Below are 9,989 nucleotides of genomic sequence, written 5' to 3'. Positions count from 1 at the left end.
CAAAGCAGAGCAGGGGGCATGTTGTCAACCTATTTTAGGGTGGAGAAGAAGGCACAAACACAAATATGTACAAATTTAAAAAAAACAAATACTAATATCTAACTAATTATCCTCCAGTCTAATACAAAACCAAAATAAAATCTACATTGCTTTTTGATCTGTATCCGACAAGCGGCACGCGGTTGTTCACCCATGGGATGTGCTACAAGCGGAACTACAGTATGTTGTTGCACTGCGGATGTATTTTTATGTAACACCTTATTCCGTCCAGTAGCGGAGACCGTGGTAGGAAGAGAGACGTCACATTTCAACTCTTGCATTACATTCATTTTTACCGAAGATATATCAGCTACTATTGATATCATGCGGGTTGTTTAAAACTCGGAGAGAAAGCTAACAGCGGTTATTTGGCTAACTGAGCTAACCAACGGTCACCACCGTGCGCCTGTCAAACCAGTCCTTCCAGTGAGCTCATCGCCCTTTGAGCTGTGAGTCAAACATCGCGGAGAGGTGGACGGGCAGGCAACATGACGAGTTTGGCCAGTAAAGTGTTTTGCAGGGTCGAGAGGCTGTGTCACCACCTCCCCGTCGTCCTCAACACCTTCCTGGTCTTCTCCATCACCGGGGAGGTGAGCTACCTGGTGCTGGTCGAGGCTCCGCTGGAGGCGGACCAGAAGAAGACGGTGTGGTCCTCATGGTGGAAGGCGGTCCACCTGCTGGCCCAGTACTTCATGCTGGTAAACATCTGCTGGAACGCCCTGCTCTTCCTCAGAACCAGCCCCAGCATCCGGGGGGTGTTCCTGGGGGGAGAGGGCATGGGCCAGGGGTGGAGGTAAGGAAGGAGCAGCAGGGGGATTATTATAGATAAGGAAATTAATGGATTGTCATTAAAACCTAGCATAAGGCCTTGGTTTGTGGATATACAATACACTATATGGCCAAAAGTATGTGGACAGGGATGTCTACATGCTTTTGAGTACTTTTGGTCTGAGGCTGTTCTTGGTTTGGGCCAGCCCCCTTAGTTCCAGTCAATAGAAATCTTTATACTACAACATGCAATGATATTTTAGACAATAGTGTTCTTCCAACTTTGTGGCAACTGTTAAGAGATGGCCCTTTCCTGTTTTCAGCAGTGCACCTGTTCACGAAGACTACGGGACTTTCAGAAATCTCTTTAGTCAAGTGGTTTTGCTGAAAGGGCTATCTCAATGAGCCAGTATTGGGTTAGATGGGATTAACCCATTAAACCTCAGCATACCAATGTAAAATGTACGGACAGAATATGGAAGTCCTGTGGAAAAATGAATACCAACTCCAACATTACATTTTATATACTTGTTAGAAGGAAATATAACCTCCCTTGATGACTAAAACAGCTGATTGGTATTCACGAGTTTTCTAGTATGTGTAAAATGCAACACTAAGAACCTTAAATTATTAGAGTAACCACAGCAAAGAAGCGTGATCCTCTGCTTTTTCACAGATAAGTAAAAATAGATTTAACACTTTATACAACTCTGTCTGTGGGCCCCAACTGATGGTCAGTCTTTATGTTTCAGTGAGATTAATGACATGGGCTTAATATTAGCCTATTTCATCTATGAAATGTTGTTTAGGAAAATCTCTGACCATAAATAATAGTACTTTCTCTCATTTTCTTCACACAGGTACTGTTATACATGCGAGACACACACTCCTCCTCGATGCTCCCACTGCTACGACTGCAATGTGTGTGTGCTGCGGCGGGATCACCACTGCGTCTTTTTTGGCCGGTGTGTGGGTTTCCGTAACTACCGCTACTTCCTGAGCTGCTTGTTATTTATGTGGTCCGGGCTCCTGTACGCCACTCTGATGAATGCAGAGGTCTTCATCGTCATATTAAAGGAGGGTTTGACTCTGCACAGCATCCTGCTGCTGCTCATACCCTGGATCATGCTTGTTTCAGGTAGGATCTGGTTTGTCCCACATTGGTTGTCCCATTTTGCATAGCTGTGGTACTTATTTTCTACTAGCGTTATTCGCACTGTATAAACTGATTGGTAGAATGTAATCTATGAACTTTTCTATATTGACTGTGCTTTTAAAGTAGAGTGAACTCCTGCACAGAAACTAGTTATGTTAGAAGAAAGAAAGGTGATCATAAACCTTTTATAATTTTAAACCCATGTGTAGTGTTTGATATAGGGCTGCAACTAATGATTATTTTTATTATCAATTAATCTGATTATTTTCTTGATTAATTAATTACATCTGACAACAGTCCAAACCCCAAAATATTCTCTTTACAATGGGACAAAACAGAGAAAAGCCATAAATCCTTACACTGGAGGAGCTGGAAGAAGCAAATGCTTGGCATTTTTGCTTTAAAAATGACTCATACAGTTAATTGATTTTCAAAACAGTTTCCAATTAATTTTCTGGTGATCAGCTAATTAATTAATTGACTAACTGTTTGCGTTCTAGTTTGATGCTACTCTTATAATCAGACATCCAGTATGAGACACCTCTGCTCAGTGTAAGTGGGACAAACTTTTTCTGATCAATGACAAGCTGGTTTTTCAGGATGTTGACAATTGTCACTATGGGATGTGTAATTTTGACTAACTCAACAGAAGGATATTAAATAACGAGTATTAGCGGCATTGTCAGCTCTGCTTGATCTTTTTTTTCCCCCAGAAGAAAAGTGATTCTTATTGCAGGCAGTTTGAATGTAACTTTTCCATTAAGTTATATTTTCACACTTTTGTTTATAATATTTGCACCTCTAAGATTGACTTTTTTAAAATAATTTCAATTGTTCAGAAACTATGAAACTGAAACTATTTAAACATGTCATCACATAGCAAATATGCCCTTGCTTCAAGTCAGGTCACTTCAACTTCTGAATTTCAAATTTGCCTCTGTTCTGTCTCTCCCCAGGCCAGGTCTCAGCACGTGCCTTTGCCTTCGCCTTCATCGCTGACACATGCGTGGTGGGCTTCCTGCTGGTGTCCGCCTTCTTCTTCTTCCATCTCTTCCTGATGTTTCGGGGACAGACCACCAGGGAGTGGTACTCGTCCCGCCGACCCTACAGCCTCGGGCTCCTGGGCAACCTGCGTCACACTCTGGGCCTTCGCTGGTACCTTTGCTGGCTCTGCCCGCTCATCCCGTCACCTCTACCCGGAGATGGGATAAACTTCCAGGTCACGGGATCGCTGGAACCCACACGTTAAAAGCTGAAAGTCAGAATATTATCGGGCCATGTGTCTTTACTTTCATGGTGATGGTTAATGTTATCGGGAGCAGCAGCAGGGAAGATCACCTCAGTTCAAGAAGAGGTAGCTTGGAATGGGAAGAAGCAAGAACAGTGTGTGGTTGTTTAAGATGTTACTGGGTGTAACTGTCTACGAGTATCTCCTTGGTAGCCTTTAGCGTGTGCTGAGACAAAGAAATTATGGGTCTACTTTGGAAGGTATGTTGACCTTGACCTAAAGGTAATGTGTGCACTCATAGAGGCTGTCCTCAGAATATTAACACAGAGATTAGCAGTGTTCCTGAATACTGAGCACTGAAAATGTATGTAAACAACACTGAAACGAGAATGTATTTTATTGATCATGAAAAATGTATAATTTTAAATCCTTGTTAACAAGCACTCACAACTACTTACTATGATTCCTGGGTAGTCATCCTCTACTTAAATGGGCCTTCTCATACTGTTTATTTTGCCTCAATCTGAAGGTCACACAAATTTGGCTTGCACTGTTTCTGATATAAAATACACCATCATTAGCCTGCTATCTGCTGTTGTGCATTAGCTGCTAGGATCATGATGTGCTTGTGCTTTCCACTTGAGCTTTTTACTGGATATTGTTAACATGTACAGGACAACATATGTACGAATATGATCAGAAATTTTACATGTGTGAAATCTAGTGTCACAGTTTACAGATTAATGTAAAGTTATTTAGTGAATACACTTTTTAAAATCTACCTGTGGACGTCACATGTGAACAGTCTTTCCCCATGTTTCACATTACAACATTGCCCGTGTTTCAGTCAGTAAGGGACTACTACAAACCAAAGCTAACATACAGTGTAACAACATGACATGTACTGATGTGTCCCAATTCCCTACTACATACTAATTGTACACAGTATATATGGTATACTAATCTTTATAGCATTCTGTTTTTGCAGTTAGTATACAGGAAATCAATATACTTTACCATTTTATACAATACTTAGGCTGTCAGACATCAGTCAGACTGTGAATTTAGAATGTCACTGCCATTAAACGTAACAGAGAAAGCAAAATATTTTTTGTTTTGTTTTCTGAGGGGTTCCTCAAACTATTTCACATGACTGTTTTGAGTATACTTTATTTTGTCACTTTACATACTCAAAACATACTTTGATTTAGTATGTATTATGGATTTGGGACACAGCTAACATGTCTTACAAAACTTGATGCCAAGTGGCCTTTATATCTAGTGAATACATTTACATTACAGCCAAAAATATAGTTTGTAAGTACTTTTAATTGTTTGCTAAATATACTGTATATGTCTGCTTAATATTTTGTTTTGTTGTGCTATTTCATATGGGTCACACCATTTGATGTTTGGTTTTGCTATTTGAAGGTGCTTCAATAAATTGTGTCAAAGGAACTACTGAAAAATGTTTAATTTTATTATTTTGTAGTCTTAAAATTGTTGCGGTGCAAGTTGTGTTTGTTTTCTGCAGTTCAAATAATTTCAAACATGCACCTTGAGTTGTAAAATCTGCTGTAAAATCTACACATTCACAATCCTGCTGATTTCATTCTAATGCAGAGAAACTATTTGAAAAGTGCACAGACCATTTATATTAATGAATCACCGAGAGTCTTAGAACTTGAAATGACTAAAGATTTTGATAAAGAGGCTCTTAAAGCTATTTTTATAAAAAAAAAATCTAATACATGTGATCATAATTAATGCAGCCAGAACTATTTTTGGGCCCATCCTCATCAATGAAAATTTTACCAAGGGGTGATCAGTACATAGTCCATGTCTGACGTCATGTTCCACGTCTGACGCCTCAACCACAACGTGGTAACCGCCGGTTTGTCTTCTCCTTTTAGCCGTTACTTTCTAAACAACTGTTACTGCCCGGTGCATGATAACCCGTCGACGTACGCTTCCTGCTCTTGGTATGGCAGCCAGAACTACAATTTAGCTGCTGTAACCCTGTTTGTTTGGATTTACTCGCTGGTAAGGCATTTTAGTCCATTATCAGTATAAAACATTAGCAGTTTTAGCCGTATGGTAACCATCCATGATGGTAACTTTTGGTCAAGTTGGAACTTATCGAGCGTTTGGCTTGCGTAGAGACGTTAGCTAAGTCAGTGAAAACAGGAATGAAGGGTGTCAACAGGTCTTGAAAAACACTCGAGTTCATTTTCTCTCATGTCTAACACTTATGTGAAACGTTAGCTTTTTAGCTAGCTAACTAAAGTTAAGTTTACCTCAGTTCTTTTAAAAATCTGGCTGAAACATAAGTTTAACGTTAGCTATGGAAAACAGCATAAAAGTTAACGTTAGCTAGCTTTCGTTTAAAATGGCCTTTTTTTAAATTAAATAAAATTGTGCTTATCGGCTAAAGTAGCATTACTCATTCCTGGCTGGCTTTCAAAGATGCAGATTTTGCAGAAAAGGGCGGTTAAAGTAACCTTTTCGTTCTAATAAACAGCTGGGATACAGTCATTGCAACCCCAGAATCTCTCATATTTTTCAAATGGCAGGTGAAATCAGCCTTGAAATGTTGGACTAAAATGGCAAAAATATTTTTGCACATCTCATTGCAGGTATTTCTGCTTAATTCATTAATAATTAAAACACTTTGTATGTTATACCAGTTTCATAAGTTAACTGGATGAGTAAGTCTAGTCTAACCTTATGAGTTAGCTAGTATGTAACGTTACATTGAGAGATTGACAGCATCAAAACTATTCAGTTGGCCACAGTCATAATTTGTTGTTTTTTTGAATAAATTAAGGTTGAAAGAAAAATATATCTTAAAAGCTGTGTTTCGCTCCTTATGCTAATTTTGGTTGACCAATTGTTGATCACAAGCACCAGAGAGGAGTAAGCCTGCAGGATGGACATCACAGAGGAAAATATGTGAGTGTTGTTCACTGAACAAACCCACACACAAAAAGGTTTTGGTTGAGTTATTTAACAGCAACATATGAAGCTTTTTTTACCCTGGTGTGTGTGTAGGACACTGAAGGAGATGCTTGAGAAAATAGCTGAGCTGGATTACAGTCAAAGCCAGCTGAGGGACCTGAATGCTGAGATGAGGCGCTGGCTGGATGTTGCAGATGATGATATGGCAGTGCTGCGCTCAGAGAATGCCACCCTCAGAAAACAAGTGAAAACGTAACTAGTCACACATGATTGTCTCTACTCATTAGCAGGAGGGTCCCTGAACTGTCTGAGTGTAATACTGCAGTCTTCCTTTAGCATATTAATCATCTATAATTCTGTTTGATCTCCCTGCAGCCTTTCACACAGTCACAGTCTCCTTTTCCTCAAACATGTTGTTGGCTTACCTCCACTTCCTCTGCATTCATTCCCTGTTTTTATTTATTCTCTTGATATATGCTTCCTCTGGGCTCTGTTTTTAGAAAACACCTATCACTGTGGTGATACTTAGCTATACCTTTCAGTGAAACCTGGTGATCTATGCTTGTTCACGTTTCTGTTGAATTGCTTTGGGAATGTTAAATTCTGGATGGCTAAATACTCTCCACTGCTAAATGAATGAAAGACGGTGGTCCTCATCTTTGGCTCTGTAGACTCCATCAGTGCTTTTGATTCTGGCTCAGATTTTGATAACATCATTAGCTCTAGAGGTCTTTACCTTTAACTAACTGTAACTACACAGTTGTTCCTATTTTGTCTTTATATTTCAATGTTTTTGTTATATGTCTGCACTGTTTTCTTTTTTTACCTTATGCTTTTGAACCAGTGCTTTAACATTGTGGTGGAAAAACTGTCAGGAGCTTGTAGCTGTGTTTGTGTGTCTACAGCCTGGAGAAGATCATCAGTGAAGCGCAGCAGGTTGAAGCAGAGCCTTGTAAGTCTCTCCTGGCTGATAACCTCGATGTAAAGAGACGCAGTGAAAAGAAGATTCAGAAATTGGTGGGTAACCAACCAGAAGTGTAATTGTATTACAATGTATTACTGGTGTTTTCACAAAGATATTTAGACTTGTAACCATGTGGAAACTGTAATGCTGCCTTTAAGACCACACTTGAGCTAAATCATAACATCAGGCAAAGCAAAATCCTTGATGTTGGATATCAAGTCTTGCATTGATAAATTGCCCAGCTCTATTCCACTGTATAATGGCACAAGAAATAAATCAGAGCTCGTATGGTAGACAAATAATTCAACCAGTCCAATATGTTGGCTGATGGTTGTCATTCTAAATATAATCCAGGTGACCCTTCATGTTGTGTTTTGTGCAGGAGAAGGAATCCACCACGATGAAGGAACAAAATAAGAAACTATCTGCAGAAGTATGGTGTCTGTTACTTTTCACACAACTTTAATCTGTCATCATACTCTACAGTTAGAAGTGGTACAGAAATTTCAAAACACTTAACATTTAACATGACATTTAACATTTAAATGTCATTCTGACTTTTTCAGCTCAAGAGGCTCCAGCAAGAGCGAGACCGGGACAAGATCAGCTTGAGCAAGCTCAGGGCTGCACTTCAAACCCTCAAGGTAACACCATGGATTCAACTTGGAGATGTTTAATTATTTTTCTCTCCCCATTCATCCTACTAGTATTTGCATTTGTCATTTTATATCATCAAACAGCTCCTGATTGGTTGTGTTGTGTGTTTCTTCAGTGTGAAATGGAAGAGGCTCAGTTAGGGCTGCAGCATAGGGATGAGGTTATTCATCAGGTAGGAAGAGAGACAGTACTAGGCAGTGATTGACAAAAAAGTAAAGATTTCCTCATAAATATTGATCTTTCTCTTTGGAGTTCAGCATGAATATCTTGACAATTCTTTGCCTTTCATTATTTGAACATCACAGTTTTTCATGTGTGTGTTTGTGATAGAAAAACTTGCAGTTAAAGCACTTGCAGGAAACAGAAGAAGAGTGTTCCAACATCATAAAGGTAAAGATCACCCATTGCTAATCAGTTAAGACATTCCAAATAGTTGAATTTACATACAAGTTGAAACATGTTTTCTTACTTCAGTGTTAATTTGACACTGTTGTGTACAATTTGAACAACTCTTTATTCATCATATAATAAATTACTTAAACTAAGATAAATGAATCTGAAGGTAAGTTCGCTCATTGCATCAGTAAAAGAACAGAAATCAATTACAGAACAAATTGAACTTTGAAGTGTCTAGGTTCTCACAATGTTGACTAATGACAGATGTTCGGAGGCCTATTTTACCAGATTTACAACATGCAAGCTGCAATTTGAAATACGAGTTAACATGAGAAAATGTCTAACATTTTCCCTGTTTACGTTCACAGTATTCACTCAGCTATTGACCACTGCCAGATAAACTCTTCATGTTGTGAGTTACGTGTGTGTTTTGTTGTCTGATCATGTTTCTCTGCTCCAGGATCTCAGGCTGACAAATCAGGAGCTGAGGAAGCAGTTGGAGGACAGACTGGATGAGGCCTCATTGTAACCCTGATCCTCTTGCTTTAAAAGAACATCATGACGTACATTAAGTCATCTGTTTGCACTCATACCGTGTTGTGCATCTGCTGTTGGTTTCCAGCGCTACTCTGAATGACCTGATGAGAGAAAGGGAAGGATCACTCAGTCCCCCTCTGTCATTCGCAGAGGAAATGAAGCTGCTGGCCTCTTCAGCTGAAGTGAAAACCAACATGTCAGACTCCACAGATCTTAGACATGTATGACCTTCCTGTGTTTACACTTTTGAACTTGAGAGAATGTAAAATACACTCCAGTTTATTAGGTACACCTAGCTAAAACTAATGCAGTCTAATACAACAGTCCTGCAATTAATCCTATGATCCTTCTCTTCCTATGAGGGTAGGCTAAATATCAGAAACACCTCCCTGTATAATTCAGTACAGTTCAACAGCACCACAAACTGCAGCCTCCAAAATGATTATACAACTTGTACTTCCACAAGTGACCACTAGAGTGTGCCACTACAAAGCCCCACATTCAAACCCTGTCTGCCTGCCAGACAGCAGGTTCATGACTGTAGATGTAGAAATGAATAGATTAGTGATGTCTGGCACTGTGTCTGCAGGAGGAAACTGTGCCTGAGGAGCTGCTGAAACCTCAATGTCTCACAGTAGACCTTCAGACCAAAAGGTACTTCAGCTTCACATCATAAAACAGCTTTGACTTTGGTATGGGAAATGTGAAAGGTCAAACTATAACAAGATAATTCTGTGAAGGAACAATAATCATATTTCTTTCTCTTTACGTTAGCTTGCTCATTATCGTCCCTCTGGTTTTTCCGTTGTCTAAGGTGTGCTGGTATCTTGGAGAGAGCCGGACTATTTATGCTGCTCATCTTCATTCTCACCGTTTTGGCCTTGGTGGCTTCAGGAAGCTGTGCAGGAAACTTGTTTTCCATCAACACCTTGTGGAGCGGTGCTCGCCTCATGCTACAGCCCTACTGCAGTGTGCATTATGGGGCTTTACCTCCTATTTGATCTAATGACCCCCTTTTTATAAATGTGTTAACTCCATTTATCTGGCTGATTCGGGTGGGGGCGGGGTTGTAGCTGAGTATGTTTTCTACCCAACAGGCTGAAGGTTTTATTTTAAATATTTTTATTTTTTCCCCAAAAAAAACTACATGAAATTTGCAGTGGAATATAAATCATTTTGCACATTTATTATTGAAAAAATACATTCAGTAACCTGAAACAAACTAATAAAACATTTAATGGCCTTTTGCACAGCTATTTCACCAGCAGTTATTTATTAAAGGATAT

The 9,989-nt window shown here is 39.5% G+C and overlaps 2 protein-coding genes across 3 annotated transcripts; both read left to right on the top strand.

The window, feature by feature from the left end:
• Window positions 1-231: 231 nt before the first annotated feature.
• Window positions 232-4,649, top strand: zdhhc24 (zinc finger DHHC-type containing 24). The gene is made up of 3 exons (XM_044205219.1): window positions 232-832; window positions 1,668-1,945; window positions 2,920-4,649. The coding sequence occupies exons 1-3, from the start codon at window positions 528-530 to the stop codon at window positions 3,210-3,212; spliced, it is 876 nt and encodes a 291-aa protein (XP_044061154.1). The 5' UTR covers window positions 232-527; the 3' UTR covers window positions 3,213-4,649.
• A 399-nt stretch (window positions 4,650-5,048) lies between these two features.
• Window positions 5,049-9,959, top strand: LOC122880265 (GRIP1-associated protein 1-like). 2 transcript variants are annotated; one of them, XM_044205211.1, is made up of 12 exons: window positions 5,049-5,234; window positions 6,096-6,143; window positions 6,243-6,401; window positions 7,055-7,166; window positions 7,496-7,546; window positions 7,680-7,757; window positions 7,886-7,942; window positions 8,101-8,160; window positions 8,627-8,691; window positions 8,789-8,924; window positions 9,293-9,357; window positions 9,518-9,959. In XM_044205211.1, exons 2-12 carry the CDS (start codon window positions 6,121-6,123, stop codon window positions 9,702-9,704), a joined length of 993 nt encoding a protein of 330 aa, XP_044061146.1. In that variant the 5' UTR covers window positions 5,049-5,234; window positions 6,096-6,120; the 3' UTR covers window positions 9,705-9,959. The 2 variants fall into 2 exon arrangements, with proteins under 2 accessions (XP_044061146.1, XP_044061147.1); XM_044205212.1 differs by lacking the exon at window positions 7,886-7,942.
• The last annotated feature ends 30 nt before the right edge of the window (window positions 9,960-9,989 follow it).

Source organism: Siniperca chuatsi, linkage group LG8 (genome assembly GCF_020085105.1).
Source record: "Siniperca chuatsi isolate FFG_IHB_CAS linkage group LG8, ASM2008510v1, whole genome shotgun sequence".
Taxonomy (NCBI): domain Eukaryota; kingdom Metazoa; phylum Chordata; class Actinopteri; order Centrarchiformes; family Sinipercidae; genus Siniperca; species Siniperca chuatsi.
The sequence above is the reverse complement of the archived record's forward strand: the minus strand, read 5'-3'. Positions and strand labels throughout refer to the sequence as shown.